Genomic DNA, 23328 nt, shown 5'->3' with positions numbered 1-23328 from the left:
ATTTCATATCATTATCTACCATATCTAAGTTGTGCTAGTAACGTGCTGCATGTCTTATTGACCATTAGGGCAAAATCTCCTGATCCCTTGAGGCAGGTTTTGGAATGAAATCAGAAATGAGAGCATTGGGTCATTGACCTGACATATTTCTCCTTCTGGGCAGTAAGACTGGTCACAGGGTCAATGTAGCACTGACTACCTTACAAGCAATGATGGGTAGCCAATTAATTAAGTGCATAATTGGGGCATTGGCGGGTACTTTGCTGCAATCGCCCGGTATAAGCATAAACCTAGGTCTGTGGAAATTGCCTACAGGCAGCAATCCAATGGACTATGGGAGTGAGAGGCTTCGTACCTCAAAGTAAGGACTGTGAGGATGAAAGATCACAATACATCTAATGCCATTTATCTGGAGGGCTTCCCCCCTCAATTGGCCTCATTGTTTATTTTCAAAACTTCATTCACACTTTTGAGGATGACTCCAATTTGAGGAGCCTTTGTGGTGCCCTGCTGCACCTACCTCTCCCAGCAGGGCTGCTGGCCTTCCACATTCGAGCTTTGAATTTCTTAGAAAGAGGTATCAATGGGTATTGAGTGGTTTAAGTTGGGTTTTGTATTAATTAACTGTCAGAAACTTACCAGTTAATCTTTACTCCTCTTTAGGGTGAAGTTGGTGTGACTGGTCTGCCTGGTTTTGTAGGTGCCCCAGGTGCTCAGGGTGCACCAGGTGAGAGAGGTGCTGCTGGCGCTGCTGGTATCAAAGGTGAAAAGGTAATTTTTTTTAAAAATTCTCAATATATTTTTAAACAATATAAAGATATTTTCTATTTTCCTTTCAGTGGTGCCTAGGTTTCTAACAGATTCATATCGCAGCCTTCTATAGGCCTTGCTTTCTTCAATAGAATGCACTACTACCAATTTAAATAAGAACTGTTGAAATGTGTTCTGTGCTTCATTTTGGACACTTTATAATTATGGCTCATTCTATGTGTTTCAATCTTTTAGTATCTTTTTAATGATTTAAAGATACTTTATAGTGGAAGCATAAACAGAGCAAATTCAACTGGTGGTCACAAGATATAATCCACAAAGAAGTATAATATTATTAGTACTTTTAAGACAATTCTTTAAAGAATTCATCAAGATATTAAGCACCAATATACATTGTTATTTCTTGTAGCTGCATTATCTTGCATACTGTCTAAATCTGATTATTTGTGTTTATAGGGTGATGTAGGTCCAGCAGGTCCTCAAGGAAGTCCAGGTCCAGATGGCGCACGGGTAAGTGCCCAATAATTGTTCTCTGCAATAAAGTTAAGCATTTCATACCATTGTGTCTGCAAGTACACACCAACCAAACCTGAACTTATCCTTCATTTTGTCTAAACATTGTCAAATTTCTCTCTGATAGGGTGTTCCCGGTCCTGGTGGTCCTCCTGGCCCCAGTGGTCCTCCTGGAGATAGGGTAAGTTTCTGAAGCTTACATGATCTTTCTATTAATGTCACCATCATCCATGTTGTCCATTGCTGTTTTTACAATTCACACACATATCATCATTGTTCTCATCAATGTCACAATGCTCATAATATTTTTCACATCTATAACTTTTTGTAATCATCATCGACTGACTTATAGCTTCTTCTTTTCAGGGTGAAACTGGTGCTTCTGGTCATTCTGGTCCAGCTGGTGCTCGTGGTGCTGCAGTAAGTAAAATAAAAGCAATATGTGGTCAAATGAATTTAGACTGAGCTTCTGTTGTTTTATTTTCTTCTGACCATGTTATCAGTTGTCGACAATGCAATGAAGAAAATGTCTAGTGTAATTAAAAGTAATAGCAATGACACATTTCAATCCGGCTACTATGTGAAAAGAAGCATGGGCAAAAAAACTGTTGGTTTGGTTTCTCTCTACCTAGGGTGAACGTGGTGAAGCTGGTCGTGCTGGTCCCCCTGGATTTGCTGGTCCACCTGTGAGTTTCAAAACTTTCTTTTATCTTATTTTAAATATTTCCATTCTTTTTAGAAACATAAGCCTTTAAAAATGCTCACTGCTTTCTTCTATGATAGGGTGCAGATGGACACTCTGGAGCTAAAGGTGACAAAGGTGTCACCGGTCCCAAAGGAGAGGTTGGTCCTGCTGGTTCTGTTGGTCTAGCTGGTGCTGCCGGTCCTCCAGTAAGTATCCTGATTTAAAATCATTCAATTAAAGAGTAACTCTACCCTAACTAGTTGACAATTCATTCGCGAATATTTTACTTCTTTGTATCAATATCATGTTTAAAATGATATAAATCATCTGGCATTAAAATGGGCAGTGGTCAGGCATAATACATCCCTGGCCAACGTTCTGCCACCACAATCCCCATTACTGTAACTAATAGTGGGGTAGACAACAGAAAAGTCCTGCCTGAGCCATCCAAAATATAACATTGTTTTGGTCCACCTTGAGATATTCTTGGCTGAGGATCGAATATTATCTGGGGTTATAATCCTAAGGATATTGAAATAAATTGTTCCAATGCAAAAAGGCACAACTTACCTGAACAAAATTATGCACAGCATATGATTTAGATTGCTATGCAGACAAATGTTTAATTTTCTTACATATGCCTCAATCCCTTATCTAGGTCATTTTCCCTTTCGTATTTATTAGTGAATGATCAAAATAATTTATATTTTTAAATTAGAAACCTTTGTAAGTAGAGAAACAGAAGTGAGTTTTGTCATATTATTTCAGCATTATTCTGTAGATTTGTTTAATTCTCAGTTCTGTGCGCCATAATGAGCACACTGCAACATAATAGGCAATGAAATTTTGGCAGCATTAATCTTGTCCACTGTCTTTTTAGTGTGCTAGAGACCCACTTAGGCTATGAAATTTGTATATGTCACTTCAGTACAGCTGTGTCCTAAGGCAATTTCACTGGAACAATTGTGAGTTGGGGCACTGATGAAGAGCATAAAGGTACCAAGTGATATCACCAAACTGCAGAATGGTTCTATTCCATACAAGTGCCTGGTTTACCAGTCAGGGAAAGGGATAAGTGAGCAAAGTTGGCTTCTGTAGGGCAGTTCTTGGCATTGCATGAGTCATATGAAAGTTGACATTTCACTATCATCCATGAAGGCTAGATTTTCCTCTTCACTATTATCATTAGCAAAGATACCATGTGCAGGAATTCCACCTACCTGTTTGAACATATCACTGACTCCAGTGAACTTTCTTCTGCTAGTTTCATTGAAATATGTTGGGTTGTTCCCCCTATGGGTCTCTTTGCGGACAATTTCCCCTTCTGTGGAGATAGCAAGAGGGAGAGATAATGTGGTATGTTGGTTCTGAAGAGAAATTTGCCCCCTTCTCACCAGTAATTCAAATGACTTTTACTGAAATTGGTAGTGCTGTATCCAAGTATAGCCTAGGTCTTAAATCAGTAGATATATGAGATCCCCTAGAGTTTTGCAATTTAACTGCAAATTTGCATACTTGAATATAGCTTTACTTGTTGCTTCAATGCTTTTAAAGTCCTCGCTTGCTTGTCCGATCTGATCTTTATCTGAATAGAGCAGTTATAAATAAAATTTCAATTCAGCACACATGCAAACAATAATATAGCAAATTGTACAATTTGGATTTAGACACTTATGACTGGGTGAAATTAGGTGATCAGCTACACTATTTTCGACCTTCTCAAAGTAGGTAGTATGTGTTTCCTGCAGTACTCAGGAAATAAGCTGTTTGTAATTATCTAGTGCAATATTATTATCACTGTTTACAATCCAATGTTCATAATTATTTGTATTTCTCTTCCTAGGGTCCCGCTGGAGCTCCTGGTCTACAAGGACCTGTTGGTTCCACTGGGCCAGCAGTAAGTAACTAATAATTATACCACAAACATTTATTTGAATAGATTGGGTCTATGTTCTGTCGAGTTTACAAAATAAGAGGTAATGTCATAAAAAATGAATAATTATTTGAGGGTTTGACAGGCTAGATGTGCAGAAATTTTTTTTCCCCTTGAACTAGCATTCATAGACCCAGGATAAGCTATTCAGCCAATTCGAACAGAGATAAGGCAAACGTTATTTGCTGAGAGGTTGTGAATCTTTAGAATTCTGCACACCAGAGAGTCATAGGTCCTCAATTGGTGAGCATCGCCAGAACTAAGATGGAAAATTTTGGGCACTAATGGATACCAGGAATAAAGTGGGGGGGGGGAAATGGAGCTGATGTAAAAATTCACCCATAATCTTTTTCAAAGGTGGGGTTAGCCCTGGGGTGGTAACACCGAATGTTGCTCTTATTTGATCAATTTGTGAAATGTGCATTGGACTATAAATGACTAATTTCAGTGACTACTTTACACTTCCTAGGGTATGACAGGTTTCTCTGGCCCAGCTGGGAGAGTAGGTACACCTGGTCCAGCCGTAAGTACTTTTTCTTATTTCATATTTGCACCTTCTCTCTGAATAAGCAAAATATTCAACTTTGACACCGTGATTAAACTGATATACAGCATTCAGTAGCTTAAGTTACTGTAAGCAATTATACCTGTTTCTGGTGAATACGGCAATATGGGTCTGACTTTACAAAGTGATAACTTCAGGGTATGATGGTAAAAATATCAAATCTAGACTAAAGATTTATTTTACAGAGTCAAAACCAGTATCAGTTGTACATTAATGGTGATTCTGTGTTCAATTAAATAAATTGGATCTGAGGATAATTAAGAAAGACATGTTGATTTATTATTTCACTATTTGCAGATATCCTCAGCATTATGTCTCAATTTAATTCACTACATCTACATTTTCAACCAATGGGGATTGAGTTAGGGGCACACAGATATTGAAGTCTTCCTGCATGTAGTGAATTTTCTGTTATGTTAAACAGTTGGCCTAATTACCAGAAAGAAAGAAGGTCCCATGTCAGGGTGGGAGAAGAAAGAAAAATTGCACAAGAAGCGAGTGCCAACATCATTCTTCTTGTCAAAAAATGAAATATTACAGATATTTAAAATCTGAAACATAGGTAGAAAATACTGAAAGTTCTCAGCAGGTGGGCAGTATCAGTAGGGAAAGGAAGGTAGGTTCAACACTTCAACTGTATAATTAGTAATCAATTCTGCTACAGGATCATAAACTTGGAATATTGGCCCTATCTTCCTTGTTGCACTGATGTTGTCCAGTATGCTTAATGTTTCCAGTATCTATACTTGTTTTGTTAATTTCAAAGTTCTTGTTCCTGCTTAAAATATTGACTTTGCTAAACAGTCATGGAGTTTACTGTACAAATTTCAGGTTGTTTTAACAATGTATTGCAGAGATGTCATCCAAAAGCAGATTAGGCCCATATGTGGGGTTTTGTTTTTCGAATACATACTCTGTAAATATGTCATAGAGTATACACCTTTGGCAACATATTTTGGCAAGAGATGAACAATAGAAAATAAGCAGGCATCAGAGGTTGTAATCAAAAATATAAGTGATGAATGCATTGCTCTCTTATAGGGTCCTCAAGGTCCACAAGGTCCAGCTGGTCCAATTGGTAATCCTGGCCCACAAGGTCCAAGAGGTGATTCAGGTCCACAAGGTCGTTCGGGTTCATCAGGTCCTGCTGGTATGCAAGGTCCTGCTGGAGACAGGGGTGCCTCTGGTGAATCAGGTCCTGCTGTAAGTTACTTTGAACCAGTAATAAAGTAGCTATTTAAAGGATGTATAATTATAACTTCCATTACTTCACTCAATAAACATTGTTACTTATCCACTTTTGTTAATATTTCTGTACAGGGTCCTCCAGGCACTCCTGGTCCTCAAGGCTTCCTTGGTGCACCAGGTACACTTGGACTTCCAGGTGCTAGAGGTGATTCTGGTCTCCCAGGTGTCTCAGGTCCTGCTGTAAGTATCTCATTTCACAAAGCAGTACCTTCTTCAACAATTCAGTCAATTAGTGTCAGTGTACGTTCATACATTCTATAAATCTGCTTGGAACGAATAGAAAAAGACTATTATCAGTTTTAACTGTGAACTTATGCATGGTACTAGCAAAATTCAGATTTAAAAATCCAAGAGTTCCCATCAAGCAAGTACATGGGGAAATTTATCCCCTGTGTATGCCAGTACAAGTTTGTGGCAGGTCATTTGTTTAGGCTTTGCAGACACAGTGATAGGTTTTGAGGTATTAGTTGCAAGCTGGGTTACTCTTCACAACTGCGTTTTAGAGTGGGTCATTGTTCCCTTAAAATTAGAGCTGCCTGGTCCTGTCCTCTACTAGCGCAAATAAAACACTTAAGGGATAATTTTAACTCCTTCAAAACCTGCCTACTTCCACAAAGTTAAAATCAGGTCTCTATTATCTGAACCATTAACTTGGAAATACAGGATTTCTTAAGTGAAAAAAAAAGCACCAACAGGTAACCCTAGCCAGGAATCATGAATCATCAGCCTTAATGGTCTCCCCATTCATTTAAGTGGATAGAAAATCAGGGCCTGAAATTCCTTGAAAAATGCTCACTGTGTTCCTATCTGGGAATTTCTGAATATTTAATCAACCTGTAAGCTTACTTCATTTCTTTCAGATATATTACTGTTGCTACTATTATCCAGAACAAAATAATCACACTTTTATTTGTGTTGAAACATTGTGGTATGTGTAGAAAGAGAGATCAATCTGAAATTTCAATATTAAATGTCAATGTATAATTTTTTAGATACTTTCAACGTCTGTTGCCTTGGAATTTGTAATGAAACAATATTTTAAAAACTATATTCCTCTAATTTAACAATCTCGGGTAGGACTTTCTTTTAGTAGTAAACACATTCTGGCTTTCACTATTAGGCATTGACAGGAGACAGCTATTTATGAAATTTACACCTTTAAGTCATAATAGCCCTGATATCTCATGCAGGTGTTACCCATTTCTTATCATAATTTCAATTGAGGACTAACAAGAGACAATAGAGATAACATGTAAACAGCTGTTCATCTGATTTCTTCTGGGAGATTGGTTAGAACATCTGCAGTATTTCCTTTGAATTGAGTGTTGTAATGCTTTTTTTGTTTATGAAATATCACACTTTCTGATAGAAGTGATCTCACTCAGATACTTACGTATTTAATCTTATTTGCTATTTATTTCTAGGGTCTACCTGGCCCAACTGGTCCTGCAGGAGCCTCTGGACAACGTGGTCCTGCTGGTGCAGTTGGTCCTAGCGGTCTGACTGGTCAACATGGTGAAAATGGCCGTGATGTAAGTAACAAAATAGGTCACTTTTGTCAATGTTTTTATTATGTACATGATACCCCAAATGAGTAGATAATACATGTACAGCACTTCATGATCATGGTTTATCCTTTCTTTTATTTTTAAGGGAAATCCTGGCAGTGATGGTCCTCCTGGACGTGCTGGCCTTCCTGGATCTAAGGTATGTGCAGTCGTAAAGTTTATCCTTAATAACTTTTCAGGTTTTGAATGAATATGACTTACCTTCATGAACGTTTTTTTTGTCTCTTTCCCTTGTATTCAGGGCGAACGTGGTGATCCTGGTAGGATTGGCTCTGCTGGTGCTGTTGGTCAACCTGGTGCTTCTGGTCCTGCTGGTCCCGTTGGCAAGGCCGGCAACCGTGGTGAGGCTGTAAGTTTACAGTTTTATTTTCATTTCAGTCAAGGAGGTGTGTAATAGTAAGTTGATGTTCCACATTTTGTAATTTATAATAAAAATACTTCTTTGTTTCCTTTTACATTAAGGGTGCAGCAGGTTCAACTGGTCATGTTGGTCCAATGGGTGCAAGAGGTCTTGCTGTGAGTACATGTTTAAGCTTTTGTAATTACATTCATATTAAAACAGAAAGGTTAGATGATGCAAGCTAGAAAATGTCTCCCCTATGCAATAAATAAACAATCATTTTGCAGGCAGTCAAGAGTGCTTTGGATGGTGATTTAAAAGAGGTAGAGTGCAAGTTTGTAGGAACGTGCAAGAAGAGGACAATAAGCCATGATGTTCATTCAGACAGGAGGTCCTGACCTTACGGAATGAATGGACTTCTCCTGCACTGTAATAATTCTGTGATAAAATTCTTTGAAGTGCTGTGGAGAATGAAGGGTTTGGAGATGTTGAGTCTGATGTTATGTTGGATTTCTGGAGGTTTTCCGAAGAAGCAGCAGGGGCCTACATCCACAACAAATTGCATCTCGAACTTTGGCAATGTAATGATGTAATTGAATGGGCATTTCTAACTCTGCCATCTCACTTTTCACTGCTAATCTTACTGGGATTTTCACTTACAATGGTACTCTAAAAATCTGTCCTGGATTTTGTACTAGAATTCCTCTCAAACAGAACAGTCTATAGGAAGGCAACAGGACAAAGAACAAAGAAGAGTAGGGAGGCTACACTTCAGTTATATAGGGCACTGGTGAGACAGCATCTGAAGTACTGTGTACCGAATTGGTATGCTTATTTCAGAAAGTTTTCACACGTTGAAAGCAGTTCAGAGAAGCTTTACTGGACTAATATCTGGAAAGGACAGATTGTCTTTTGAGAAAAGGTTGAACAGGTTAGGCTCGTATCTGCTGAAGTTTAGACGAGTTTGAGGAAACTTTTGAAATCTATAATATCTTGAAGGTTTTTACAAGATAGATATGGAAAAGATATTTCCTCTTATGGGAGAATCTAGAACTAGGAGCTACTTTTGAAAATTTTGAGGGCTACCCATTTAAAAAAAAGTTGAGGAATTTTATTCTTTCAGACCATTGTCTTTGAAACTCTCTTCCTGGTAAGGTTGTGCAAACAAAGTCCTTGAATATTGCTGAGACATAGGTAGATTGATTCTTTTTACAAGGGTTATCCAAGGTTGGCAGAATGGAGTGTAAGGGTACAATCAAACCAGCCATGACCTTATTAAACAGCAGGGCAGACTGAAGGGTCTGGATAACCCTACTGCTCTCACTGATTCATATGTTTGTAATAGGCAAGTGTTCTTTGTACTACAATGAACCAGCAATTACATCCAGAGCTACAGCTTCACCCACTACTGCTAGAAATAAAGACCTAGTGAAGGTCTTATTTCGTAATTTTTTTTCTACTTCTTCCTCATATAGAATCAATCACTAAATAAATTAATTGTTCTTTTTGTAGGGCCCACAAGGTCCACGTGGAGAAAAGGGTGAAACTGGCTTTGCTGGTGTCAGAGGCCTGAAAGGATTACGTGGACCCGGTGGCTTGCAGGGTCTTCCTGGTCTTTCTGTGAGTAATCTCAATGTTCTTCAGATTCCCCATTTACACATTTTTAAAACACTCCTATTATCATTTACAAAATTCCTGATTTATTTCCTTTCTTTTCCAGGGTATTTCTGGTGAACCTGGTGGTCATGGTCCTGCTGGTCCTTCTGGCCCAAGAGTAAGTTAATAAAAGGTAGTTTAAAATTCAAAGAATTGAGAACAGCACACTAACAATGAAATAAACTACTCTATTTGTTCTATCCAGGGTCCAGCTGGACCTGCTGGTCCTCCTGGTAAAGATGGTGCAGCTGGACATGCTGGCCCTATGGGTCCAGTTGGTCATCGTGGTCGTGCTGGTGATGTTGGTCCTATGGTAAGTTGAAACTATTAAGCAGCTGAGTTTTAAGTTTGTATTTTGAGGACAACTTCACTGTTGATTATATGGCATTATAAACTTTGACAGTACATAGAATTGTATAGGCCATTCAGTGTGCAACTAAATTCTTGTTCTCCACTTAAGTCTCCTCCTACCTTTCCTCAACTAAAAATATTACCTTCATCCTGTAGCTTCCCCTTAAATCCATCTATACCATGTGCATCAATGCTCCCGGTGCCAGCAAGTTGTACATTCTTATCAGACTTTAGTTAAAGAAGTTTCTTCCAATTTCCCAGTTGGATTTTTTGGAGACTTTCTTATAACAAGGTACAGAGAAATGATGTTCCCTAAAAGAGGAAACTTTATTTCTATGTGCAGTCTCTCAAGACCATTCATAATTTCAAATATTTCTGTTCAGTCATCCCTCAACTGTCCTAATTCAAGAGAAAAAAAAGGATGCAGCCTTTCATTCTTTGTCTGACATTTAGGTCTATGCATTTCTGAGCTTGGAGCAGGATGGTATAGTCAGCTTCTTAAAGACTACCGGCTGGCCATGAAGAAAGATGAGGATTGATTTCCCTCTTTTACTATCAGTTAGAGGGTTGTTTATGACGTTGATGAGAGCGGATTTGATACTGTTGAAAGGACAAAAATGTAATTGGTAGTATTTAAACATGGAGTTTCACAAAAGAGTTTGGAGGTGATTTCATATTCAAGGACTTTGGAGATGAAGGGAGGTTGGAAATGGGATGGTACATGCACGGGCTTTATTGAGCGAGGGAAGGGATGATGACAGTCTCAATGAGAGGAATGGCATCTATAGAGAAAATATCAATAAAACCATAGAAAATGGCAGCAGAAGTAGGCCACTAGTTTCTACCAATTAATGTTTGAGATCACAGTAGAGTGCAGGGAAGAGGGCATAAGAAGATGATTTACAGTGGACAAAAGAAGCAGGAGGTCTTCTTTATACTCTATGATGATCCTGTAGTAGTGGTAGTTTTAGTAGACAAATGTAGGCCCAATTGTGAATAATATGGTTCTGCCAATTCTAACAACAGATGGCTATGTCTTCATCCAGTCTGTTTAAACCAGATTTGAATGAGCAGGGATGAGTACCATACTTGCGTAAAAGGGCAACTTGTGACAGTATTGGTTTCCTTAGGATCTAGGGTTGAGCACAGCAGCAGTAGGAGGACCAAAGATGAGACAACTGGGAATTTGAAAGGATATCTGTAAATAAATTGGGCGATATTTCATTCCATGGGTGATATCATAGAAGGTAGAGTTGATCAAAATTGGCCTTGTCTGTGATTGATATAATCAAGTGATAAAAATTTGACCTGGTAGGAAAGATTTACGTTTGATGAGAGGGCAATGAACTCAAAGGACAGGGAGCAGGTGCAGACACAGACTGAAGAAAGCAGTGAGGATATTTTGGTGACAATAGTCTTATCAAACTTGGGAGGGCAACAGAGAATGAAGATTTAAAATTGAAGGAAAAAGTGGAATAAAGTGAGATGTTCAAGGAAGGAGAAACTATCAGAGGAATAGGTGGTGAGGCCAAGATCTGACGAGGTGATGACACATCCCAGCACAGCAATCTTGGGGGGCACAAATGGTGGAAGATGTATCAGGTCATGATGTGTCATTAGGGAAAATATCATCACCTCTAAACCAATTTGGTTGTGATACCAAAGCAATCAGTCACAATAGGTTCTTAGTTGGCAAGAACCTTATTCACCTGTGTGAACTGCCATGGAGTATTATGGATGTGCCTCATTCAGGTATTTGATCACCAAGGTATCAACAGCCAGTTGGACTTGTTGAACAGATAAACAGACATATCATCTTGAAAACTGTAGAATCATCTAAAGTTGTTGTGAGTAGAATTGTATAATGACAGCAGAGAATCTCATACAAGTAATTTCCGATGCAAAATGAGTCAAATGAAAATAGGCAAATGACTCATACACCTTGCTTCCTTTTTTAGGGTCCCCCTGGTCCACCAGGAGCTCCCGGTCTCCCAGGCCTTGCTGGCAGTCATTATGAAGTGAGCTACGATCATGAATATTATAGAGCTGACCAACCAGCTGCAGTAAGAGAGAAAGACCTTGAAGTTGATGCCAAACTGAAAGTTCTGACCAACCAGGTTGAGAACATCCGCAGCCCCGAAGGATCAAAGAAAAATCCTGCTCACTCATGTCGTGACCTGAGGCTCAGCCATCCAGAATGGAAGTCAGGTATGTTCATGCACAAAACGACCACATGTTTCAGAGTATTTTATGTTTTAAAAAAATCATTAAATGTACCATGCAGAATGGTACATTATAACTCAAGGTCATAATGTTAATTTCTGATCGGTGCTGAGTGAGCTAATTCAGCCACTGAGAAAAAGTTATAATTGGCTCCTATCTTTAGTCTAGGAAAAAGGAAAGTTATGCAATATTCAAATCCCTAATTGTTATTCATTGATCTGATCTGGAAAATTACAGACATCAGATAAGTTAATTAAGTTTCATTTTGACGCTTGCTATCTTTTGCTATCAATCATCTTGTAGCTGTTGCATGAAAAATGACCAGTTGAGCAAGGTGTCATTGCGACTGATAGCACATATAAAATTAAAGAAATTAGAATAAATTCTTATTTTAATTCATTCAAGGGATGTGGACATTGCTGGCTAGGCCAATATTTAATGACCATCCCTAGTTGCCCTTCAGAAGCAGGTAGTGAGCCACCATCTTGAACAGCTGCAGTCCATTTGAAAGTAAAATATATTTATGTTATTTCTATGCCTTCAATAGGAACTACATCTAAAACTTTACCTGACTATCTTTGAGTAATGGAGAAAAAAATGAAAATGTTATTTTATACCTTATTAAGTTCTAGAATCACTGGAAACTATGAATTTCAGATCCATTTATGTAAAGTACATTTCAGATTTTTATGTCTTCTTTAGAAGTTTTAATAGGTGTTAATTATGACATACAGAAACAGAAGTTGCTGGAAAAGCTCAGCAGGTTTAGCAGTATCTGTGAAGAAAATATCAGAGTTAACGTTTCGGGTCCGGTGACCCTTCCTTCACAGTTGCTGCCAGACCTGCTGAGCGTTTGTTCCTGATTTACAGCTTCTGCAGTACTTTTGGTTTTTATTTATTAATTTTGATGTGCTGCTCGAGCAACAAGAAAAGCCTTATTGCTGCACTTTTCCAAATTTAGGATACTATTGGATCGATCCAAATCACGGATGTATCATGGATGCCATCAGAGTTTACTGCGATTTTGTATCAGGCGAGACTTGCCTACATGCCAACCCAGACATCATTGAACGCAAGAACTGGTGGAATAGCAAGAATACCAAAGAACAGAAACACATTTGGTTTGGTGAAACTATCAATGATGGTGTGCAAGTAAGTACAACGCAGATCTAAATTATGAAGAATAATGCAGAAAAAATCAATGCAACATATTGAAATGTTGGGAGACAGCTATCTGACCTTGATTCTCTTTGTTCTAGTTCACTTACAATGATGAACATATTACGCCACTTGTTCTGGGTACCCAGCTGACCTTCCTGCACCTCCTCTCCAATGAAGCCTCACAGAATATCACCTACCATTGTAAGAACAGTGTAGCATACATGGATGAGGAGACTGGAAGCCTGAAAAAGTCAGTTATCCTGCTTGGTTCCAATGATGTTGAACTCCGAGCTGAAGGTAACAGCAGATTCACTTACAGCGTTCTGGAAGATGGATGCACGGTAAGCCATGGCTACTTATTTTATCACAGTTTGAGTCCAAATACACGCATTGTTGCTGTGAGCAGAGTAGTAAAGCACTACAGGAATCTAAAGCACTACAGGAATCAAACTGTAAACATTGATGCAACATTTTTCATTTGTGGATATTTTTTCTTTACCCACACCCAACGGTCCTGCAAATGCAGATATAGCAATTCAGCAGCCTAGAAGATACCACACAGATTCTGGTCCACATTAAATATTTTGTGCATGTGGCACAATGACATCATACATTGAAAAAGCTGATCTTACATAATAAGTTTTTACAGGGAACATTGCTCCAAAATCAGAATTTCCAGTAAAGGTTCTAGAAGTAGGATACAGCTTTTCTTTGTCTTCCACTGTTTAACTTCTATTTTTGTGACTTAATCAAATGTTTATTTATAATATTAATTTAATTGAACTAAGAAAATTTCACCTTAAATCCATAACTATTTTAACATTAATCTCAAAGACAAACCAGCCTTCTTGCTGCTTTTACACATCTGTTCTTTTCATCCAATTGCATTAAACAAAGCACTTGCAGTGAAACCCGCACCTTAAAATGGGCTCCTTAATCTCTCATTGCTCCAACCTCTCTTTATTCTCAAGTCATGGAAATTGTGATGATCTCTTAACAGAGATCAGTATGGAAAAGTAAAGTGAAAATCAAATGTTGAGCATTTTGTGCATTCATTAAATATATCCTATAAAACAAACCTCCTTGATCACAAAAGAAATTGCAAAACACAAAACTGTGTATGAGTAGACTTGTGCTTATATTAGCAAGCTGCTGGTACCACCAAAAATAAACACGCTAAATAAAATGACCTACGTACGTGTTTGAAACTTTTGGTAGATTAATAGCATGAATGTACAATAGGACTATGTAATTTTTGGAAGGAGGTTTTAAATACATGCTTTCTGTTATCCCATTATATATTGAATGAGGAACAATGTCGCAACATGATGGCACAGTGATCAGCACTGCTGCCTTCACAGTACCAGGAACCTGTGTTCAATTCCAGTCTTGGGTGATGTGGAGTTTGCACATTCTCCCCACGTCACTGCTGGTGTTCTGTCTTCCTCCCATAGTCCAAAGACGTGCAGGTTATGTAGACTGGCCATGGTAACTTGGGGGAGAGGGGTTGTAGAGATGTGGGGACCTGAACGGGATGCTCTTCAGACGGTTAGTGCAGACTCAATGGGCTGAATGGCCCCTTTCTGTTCTGTAGGGATTCTAAGTAAATTGAAGCATAATGTCAATAAAATATAAGACTCCTTCCAAGGATGTATCTAACAATTTTGCTGTGATTTTCATATCAGAAGCCGGTAAAAGAGGGCCAAAGTAAATGTCAACTGCCACCCCCTACTCATCTGCACTGCCACCCTCCTGCTGTACACCACCACAACCCTCGACCCAGTCTGGGCAATTTTAGCTCCTAGCGCTCATCTGCAGGTCCCTGATCAGTTGTTCATTCAAAACCAACAGGCAGTGGCAGCTGTGCAGGAGCAGAATCTCAGATGAGCAGCGATAAACTCATTCCTATTCTGATCTGTTTAGTTTAGAATGCCAAAACAAGTATCAATTATAACCCATGTCATCTTTACCATTTTATTAAATAGATATGCATTGCCTCTAAATAACCATTTATTCTGTTTTATTTGTAACAGAAACATACTGGTGAATGGAGTAAGACAGTCATTGAATACACTACACGGAAAACATCTCGCCTGCCATTTATAGACATTGCACCTATGGATATTGGTGGCCCTGAACAAGAATTTGGTTTGGACATTGGCCCAGTCTGTTTCAAATAAATGAACTTGAGCTAAATTAGAATACTCTCCGCATTTTTTCTTTTATTTTTTACTGAATGCTGACTCATTCCATGTCTTCTGCTCATCCACTTGCTTAAGTTCTGGGCTTAAAGAGAAGTAGGAAGTCCAAAATAAAAAAAAGAACATTGTTTTCCCCGTGCAATTTTAATGCAGTTCCCAACAACTTGGAAATTTCAAGAAATTATTGCAGGTGAAATCTTGCCCTGAAGGTTTAAATCACGAATAATGGAAAGTAAATAAAAGAACGTGAAAACGAGTGTCATCTGTAGTCTTGAATATTTTTCAAAGAGGAAGTTTAAAACCACAGCTTCCCAAGGTTTAAACTACCTCATATACTTAATTTAAAGTATTAAACACAATTTCTTTCTCAAAGTTAACTGTGGTACGTGGGGTTCAAATCATTTTGTAAAGGTGCTAAGTGGTATTGAATTGTGCAGATACCGTACTTGAAGTACTGATTGTGGTGCTAAACGAATGTCCCATGCCATCACTGAGACTGTCACAATGTGAGGCCACATTTCCAGTGCTGTATAAAGTTGTACAGTAGTTTTATTTCTTAGTAAACTCCATTCATTATTACTGTGGAATCCTCTTGTCTATTCCCAAATTAAACATGTGGATAACTTACTTGCCATTTCCATCTCATTACTTCAGGTGTTCATGCTTTTAGCCATGCACTTTCACTCCAACTGAATGAAAAAAGGAGGCGACAGTTCTAAAATCAAAATAATAAAAACTAAAAATGTTCCTATTTTGTATATGTGACAAGTGAGATGTTTTAATAATTGTGAAATAAAGCATGAAAATGTTCTGAAGTAATTTGTTTCATGACTGCAGTTCATGTGACAACTTTATAAAACAGAATTACCCTCAGTCTCTAGTTTGCATATAGAGAGAGGAGTAGATTGTTTGTATGTCGCCACCTTTCTCATATGGAGGCCTAAGATTCTCTTCAATCTCGTGACTGGCAGTGAAAGCCTGGATGCCAGTAACTGTCTGAAGTCACACTTTCGAGTGACTCACATTGGTATTCAATGTAAATTTGCTCTAAGGAGTAAGGAAAGAAATACATATAGTAAAACATCCATTGTGAAATTGGAATGGGGAACAAACATTGTTTGGGAATAATAAATGTAATTTGTCAACCCACACAGCTCCTGCGAACTGTGCCACAGCCCATCTTGTAAAGGACAAACTGGAGAAATCCATTAATAAAACCAAAGTACTGCGTATGCTGGAAATCTGAAATAAAAGCCAGAAATGATGGAGAAACTCATCAGGTCTGGCAGCATCTGTGGAGAGGGAAAGGGTTATCTGTTCATGTCATGTATGACGCTTCATTTTAAAAACTCTTTACCAGTCTCTGAAGGAGGTGATAGCTTACTTGCATTTGGAAACAAGCAACCTCAAACCTGTTACTGTCCCTGCTAAAACTTTGGCTGTGCCCTTCCTAGCCACACACTCCCCAGCAACTAGAGTAGAATTGATTGCCTCTTTACTGTAATTATCCCTATTCCTGAGCCTGAAATCTGAACCATATTTCAGACTCTGACCTTCCTACTTCCCCCTGCTCCCAAGCTGACCTTCTAGGATCCTGCCTCAACAGTCCTTCCAACCTACCCACACCTGCAAGGTGTGCAATTTTCCGACCTGATGCCCAGTCAGATTCCTGAGCATCTAATCCAACCCAAAACCAAAACACTTGCAATCTTGCTACCTCATTCCGCCCCCGAGATGCAACCACAATCATAGACTGAAAGACTGACTCATTCCTCCTCAGGATCCCCACGATTTAACCCAAACAATTATCTATAAATTGGAGCAAGTTTTTACTACAATTGATTAGGTCCAATGCCCAAAATCAGGCATCCTAAAAGTGCAGGCTGTTAAGGCAGGGAAAGTAAAACGTCAACAGTAGATGCAGCCAAACTGAATCCAATTGATAGCTTGAATGATTATGAACATAACAGAAAGGAAGTATGTCTACCACTGATTATTTGAATGAATTTGTAACAATTGTTGTTCAATAATTTATTAGAGCTCCGTAAATTGGATGAATTTGCATTCTTAAGTGTGTAAATGTTGTGTTTTGCAATCTATGATCCTGCGTTCAATTTCCAATATTAAGAATGTTCAACTACACCATGTTTCTGCCTTCTGCAATTTTCTCTGCCAGCCACTTCACTTTGCTATTTTCCTAGGTATATGCAGAAATCTACCAAAATCCTTCTAACATCCCATTCATCTTCTGTACATTTAAAAATCTTCACATTATACTAACTTTCTATGTTTCCTGTTTGATAACTACAATAACTTGTATTTGTATAGCATCTTAAGTATCCAAGGTGCTTCATAAACACAAGCCCAAGTAAGAGATTAACTGCAAAAAACGAAATACTAAATGATAGAAATTTGAAATAAAAGCAAAAGTTACTGCGACACTCAACAGGTCTGGCATGTCTGTGGAGAAAGAGGGTTAATTTTTCAGATTCATGTTTAAATTCATGCTTCTAAAATAAAAAGGAAACTCAATTGTGGCAATTTTATGTGTTCAGATGAGAATGCAGTCTCCTGTTTCGTATGCCTATTATAGGCCTTTTCTGAAACCTATGATATATATCCTGTTATTTAAAATTAAGAACATTGGATCTGGATTCTCAGTAATCTAATGTCAGGTAAAGTCAGCAGCAATCTATAAGCTGCTGAACTTTACATTATCTTCAATGTTGTCATTAATTTTAGTGAACAGAGGAAATATCATCTAATGTCTTTTTCCAAAAGGTAATGAATCCTTGCTGGAGTAAAGTTCTGATGCCATTATGGATCCTTATCACCATGGTAAATGTTCATTAATCATTTACAAATTTCAATAGTAAGTGCCAGCAGTTGTGAGCACAGAGGAGGTCACAGTTTAACCTGTTCATGCATTTGCAATGACCATGCATTCACACTTTTGGTAGGTGCAATTACTAACTTGATTTAAGATTACCGTTTGGGATTTTCTTTGCAGTGAAGCTTTAAAGTTTAACCCCGTACATTCCTACCCAATAGTGGGAAGGCATGAGTCAGGTGAGGAGTTCAAATTGCAACTATTGAGATCTCATCTACAGACTGCAATCCTGGACATCATAGTATCCACGACAATGACAGTGATTTCGCATCTGGATAAGGATCTCAGTGGAAAACAGAGAGGCATCAATGTATTCAAACTTCAAAGTCAACCACTGAAGTTGTCTGTTTGCTACAACGTACTTTTAAGGTTCATGTGGGGGTAGACCTGATTTCCCACTTCTTGGCAGCAGAAACATGGAGGAGAATTTGACTGACCAGAAGATATTGCATAAAAACGCCTATCTCTCTCAGGCTCTTCAATGGGCTGTCAGCCTTCCCAAACTTCAGCATTCTCTCAATCTTAATGGAATCCCTAGTCGCGGCATTCCCTGATCTCATTAAGAAGACACTCTGAACCTCCCTTCCCACCATGACAGTGGGAATCCCCTCCAATGACTTGCAGCCTGTTTCCACTAATACTAAATTCTCAATCCTGCCTGCTAACTAAGCAGTCAGTCAGGATCAATTCTGCAAATAATTATTCAGTTGAGGATCTGCTGTTAAGTTTGACAGGGTATCCATGTCACCCATCTCGCACAGTACATTGGCCATCAATTGATCACCCGGGATAACCTTTCCTAAGTTTTAGAACTGCTGCCCAAAAACAGTGGTGTTAGGAATAAAAAGTGCTGCCCACATTTCGAGTCAGTTCACATGATAATATTCCAGCAGGAGATAAGTCACAAAGCTCCCAGGTCAGCTGCAGTAGTTAAAAGATGTAAAACTGATTGACAAGTGACAGCCACAAGCAAATGTAAAACACCTACCATCGTGCTAGTATTTGTAATTATTAAGCAACCCTGTAGATTACATGCCATAAAGTTAATTCAATTTGTTCACTCATTGATTCATATAGCAAGAAGTAAATCAATAAAAGAAATGCATAGAAGCAATATTTCATGTGAAGGAATATGCAGCAGGAATGCAGTATCAAAATGATGATAAAGTCTTCTTGGGATATGCCAAAATATCAGCTAATGAATGTTGTACCTTCAAAACATAGAGCTAATATAACAGTAATTGTTTCCACTGGCCTTCCTTCACACCTCCAGCATTAGCGCAGCAGAAACATTGGAGTATTTGCATAATTGGTTATTTGTGTCATATCTTAGGGTTTTCAGCATTGGTGAGCAATTTGGAGAACCTTATAGAAATACAACCCCAGAAACATTGGCAAGTGGCAAGTATAGTGATTAGATCGAGGTCAGCCTGGAGGACTTCATAGAATATAAGTTCCCTGATTGGGGCTGTTAACCTGGTCCAGTCAGGGAGTGCTGGCTGATGGGCATATACAGAGGAGTGCCAGAGGTCTGCTCACTTGAAGCGCTGGCACTGTGCTAGCTGGATCAGTGTCATGTACTATGCATATGTAAATAAAGGATGACTTGGTGACGGGACACTAGTCTCTGTGGAGTTATTTCAGTGGCGATAAGAAAATTATGCCCCTAAAGACAATAACTCATGACAGTCGCCTTTGAATGGGGGTCAATAGTACCAAGACCTTTTAAGAATTGACACATTTACCTGAGGAATATTACAACTCCTTCGCTTCCTCTAATTGTGAGATACTATTCGTTTCACCTCACAGCACGAGAACGAGAAGAATCTGTACTGGAATTTTTGATGAGGTTAAGACGACTGGCAGTAATTTTGGTTTAACCTTAAGTGAGTGACTGGTTTATGGGATTAATGAGGTAGTGATGCAAAAGCGCTTTCTAGCAGAAGCCCAACTGGACTTCAAACAGGCACTACAACTGGCTTTGTCGTTAGAAAATGTGGCAAGTGGAGCATGGGAGTTACAGGGTATGCTGACAGAAGTGGGCGCCTTCACCAGCCTGATTGGACACTACTTAAGAATTTGCAATTTCATAACCACACTCAGGGCATATCCTGAATAGAGGGACCCGACGTCAGCTTATAGCAAAATCCCAAATCAAAGCCAAACTTTGTCCAAACGGTTAAAATTTTCTCAAGGATCCAGGCTGGCAGACCTTTGTAGCGCTGCCGCTGTTGAGACAGCGAACCCTACAGCTGATCTGGTACAGTTATATTGCTTCGCAACATCCAAATCGGAACCAATCAAAATAAACATCTGTTTAAATGGACAACTGGTTCTAATGGAGATTGATACTGGTGGGGCTGTATCAATGATTGCGAGATTAGTCTCTACCAAAATTTTCTCTGGACTCTAACCCTTAAGTTTGCAAAAGTCCCTGGCCAGGCCAAGAATCATTACTGGAGAGCTCCTACAGATTAAGGGTACAACTTCATTTCCAGCCTCCTACAAGAAGTAGCTTGCTCAGTTACCACTGATTGTAATGAAAGGCTGGGGCCTAAGCTTGATGGGCGAATTTGGTTTAGAGAGTTTCAACTTGATTGGCTCATTATTTTTTGATTAGAAAATGGCTGCCTGTATGAAGTCCTAATAAACTACCCAGAGGTTTTTCAGGAGAGCGAGGGACTATCAATGGGGCCAAGGTCACCTTGCATGTTGACAAGGAAGCAATTCCACGATTCTGCAAAGTCTGCTCAGTGCCACTCACCTTACGGGAAAAAGTACAGACAGAAATCACAAGGCTGGAAAGTAAAGGATTCATCAAATCTACACAGTTTGCAGAATAGGTAGTACTGGTCATACCGATTGTGAAGCCCAACAGGTCAGTTCACTTTTGCGGGGATTTTAAACAAAGTGAACCACTTTTCACAGCTGAATAAATACCCAATCTCTTGCATATTGGACTTATATACAAAACTGGTTTGGGGGCCTTGCCCATCATGAAGTTGGACATGACCAATGAGAGCCTGCAATTGCAGTTAGATTAGGCTTCCCAGAAGTATGCTATAATTAATACCCATAAAGTCTTGTACCAATAATCAAGACTGCCATTTAGGGTATTATCAGCCTGTGTCAGCAGTCAACGGAGAACACTTTATAAGGTCTACACCAGGTTGCCATTTATTTGGATTACATGCTAATAACTGGAAAGACCATGACGATTCAGAGAACTTAGATGTAGCGCCTAAATATTCCTCTAAGCTGAAGGGTAGTACATCTTAGGAGGGAAAACCAGGCACCCCAAGTGACCTGCTTGGGCAACAGAGCTGACAAGACTGGGTTACACTCATTGGAAGATAAAGTGAGGGCAATCAAAGGTGCTCCGGCTAGGTGTCTGTACCACAGCTTAGGTCTCTATCCTGGCACCCTTACATTTGAAAAAAGGTCAGCCTTGGAAATGGTCTCTAAGCCCAGTAGCCTTTAGGGAAGTGAAGAAGCAGCCATCATCGACTAAGGTGTTGGCACCACTGCAATCCCAAGCGAGGTGTGGTGAGGAAATGCAATCCCTCCCCATACAGTATTGGGGTAGTGTTGGCTCACCGGTGGCCCAGTGGAGAGGAATGCCCAAAAGTCCTTCCAGGACTTTGGCTGATGCCAAATAAAGAAACACCCAGATAGAGAAGGAGGGCTTGATCATCATCTTTGGTGTGAGGAAGTTCCACCACTGCCTTTACAGACACAAATTTCTAACAGTAATGGACCACAAACCCCTACTAGGACTACTTGAGGAGGACAGGGCCAAGCTGCCCATAGCTTCTGGTCAAACTCAGCAGTGGGCTGTCATTCTAAGTGCATACAATCACACATTGAAACACCATCTGGGAATTCGAGTAGCAAATGCAGATGCCATGAGCCACAATGATACACCACTGGTGGTGCCACTACTGGAACAGTCCATTCTGACTTTAAACTTTCTGGACGCGCTCCGGTCACCGCTGACAATAATAGACTATGGACACAGAAAGATCCTGTCTTGGCAAGCCTAAAACCGCTGGTGGTGACAAGGAAAATAAAAAAGAATTTACACTCTTCTGGTCCCGGTGAGATCAGGTCACAGTTGAGAATGGCATACTGTTATGGAGGGTAACGGTGATTGTCTTGAGCAAAGGTCGCTGCCAGATAACTCCACCAGGGTCATCCAGACGTTTCTAAAATGAAGATATTGGTGAAAAGTTGTGTCTCATGGCTAGAATTGGATGCAAACATAGCTGCATTCGTGGAGAATTGCCCAGAGTGCCAGCAAGGACAAACATTGCCGCCAGCAGCTCCCCGACATTCATTGGAGTGGCCGAGTAAATGCTGAACTCAGTTATACATTGACAATGCCAGTCCTTTTATGGGCTCAATGTTTTCAGTCATTGTGGACCCTCATTCAAAGTGGTCAGATGTGCATAGAGTTCATTCATTAGACATGGGGACAACGATTGAAAAGTTATGAGCATGCTTTCGAACACATGAGCTCCTGGAAGTGCTGGCCATAGACAACAGGCCATCATTTATCAGCCGGAAATTCAAGTATTTCCTAAAGTCAAATTGCATTTGGTATGTAAGGGGAGCCCCAAAACATCCATCGTCCAATGGTCTGGCAAAAAAAGCGCAGTGCAAAACTTTAAAGGCAGGTTTAAAGAAACAGCCTTTAACTTCACTCAATACCAAACTATCCTGGTTCCTGTTTGATTACAGGACCACCCCTCACACAGCTTCAGGGACTGCTCCAGCAGAGATGCTAATAGGGAGAGGACGCCAGGTTAAATCTAATCTTCTTGGACCTGGGGAGGAGAAAGGTGAAGGGCATCAGGAACATCAATGTCAGACACAAAATCCTCTAATTGAGCAAGGCAGTTTAATTCAGGGGATGACGTTTAGTGTTGAAACCATGGGAATGGCCCTGCATGGGTGAGAGACATGATCAGCACAAGGTCAGGTCCTGTGACATACAAAGTTCGGGTAGGAGAGGTGGTCCTAAGCAAGCACGCGGGCCACATGGAAGCTGCAAACTCGCAAACAGGGCAAGAGTAAAACATACCCAGACCCTCAGAACAGACAGAAAGGCTGTCAGAACTTGTGGGTTCTCCACCTCTGCCCAGTGTAAAAGACACAACTGATGACGAAATGGAAACAACAGATATCACAGCCCCAACATTGGTATCGCCTGAAGATGAGTTT

General features: G+C 39.6%; 1 protein-coding gene across 2 annotated transcripts in view; it reads left to right on the top strand.

The window, feature by feature from the left end:
• col1a2 (collagen, type I, alpha 2) overlaps positions 1–15842 on the top strand; it is a 51667-nt gene extending 35825 nt beyond the window's left edge. For both annotated transcript variants that reach the window (XM_048547878.2, XM_048547887.2), the window contains exons 32-52: positions 664–771; positions 1228–1281; positions 1412–1465; positions 1651–1704; positions 1917–1970; positions 2068–2175; positions 3813–3866; positions 4372–4425; positions 5509–5670; positions 5788–5895; positions 7140–7247; positions 7369–7422; positions 7525–7632; positions 7746–7799; positions 9136–9243; positions 9344–9397; positions 9485–9592; positions 11589–11838; positions 12815–13005; positions 13113–13355; positions 15048–15842. In XM_048547878.2, coding sequence (XP_048403835.1) covers positions 664–771; positions 1228–1281; positions 1412–1465; positions 1651–1704; positions 1917–1970; positions 2068–2175; positions 3813–3866; positions 4372–4425; positions 5509–5670; positions 5788–5895; positions 7140–7247; positions 7369–7422; positions 7525–7632; positions 7746–7799; positions 9136–9243; positions 9344–9397; positions 9485–9592; positions 11589–11838; positions 12815–13005; positions 13113–13355; positions 15048–15194 — 2235 coding nt within the window. In that variant the 3' untranslated portion in view covers positions 15195–15842. The remainder of the gene's footprint in view (positions 1–663; positions 772–1227; positions 1282–1411; positions 1466–1650; positions 1705–1916; positions 1971–2067; positions 2176–3812; positions 3867–4371; positions 4426–5508; positions 5671–5787; positions 5896–7139; positions 7248–7368; positions 7423–7524; positions 7633–7745; positions 7800–9135; positions 9244–9343; positions 9398–9484; positions 9593–11588; positions 11839–12814; positions 13006–13112; positions 13356–15047) is intronic.
• The last annotated feature ends 7486 nt before the right edge of the window (positions 15843–23328 follow it).

This window comes from Stegostoma tigrinum, chromosome 2, assembly GCF_030684315.1.
Source record: "Stegostoma tigrinum isolate sSteTig4 chromosome 2, sSteTig4.hap1, whole genome shotgun sequence".
In the NCBI taxonomy this organism is placed as follows: Eukaryota; Metazoa; Chordata; class Chondrichthyes; order Orectolobiformes; family Stegostomatidae; genus Stegostoma; species Stegostoma tigrinum.
This window is presented reverse-complemented; position numbering and strand designations above follow the sequence as displayed.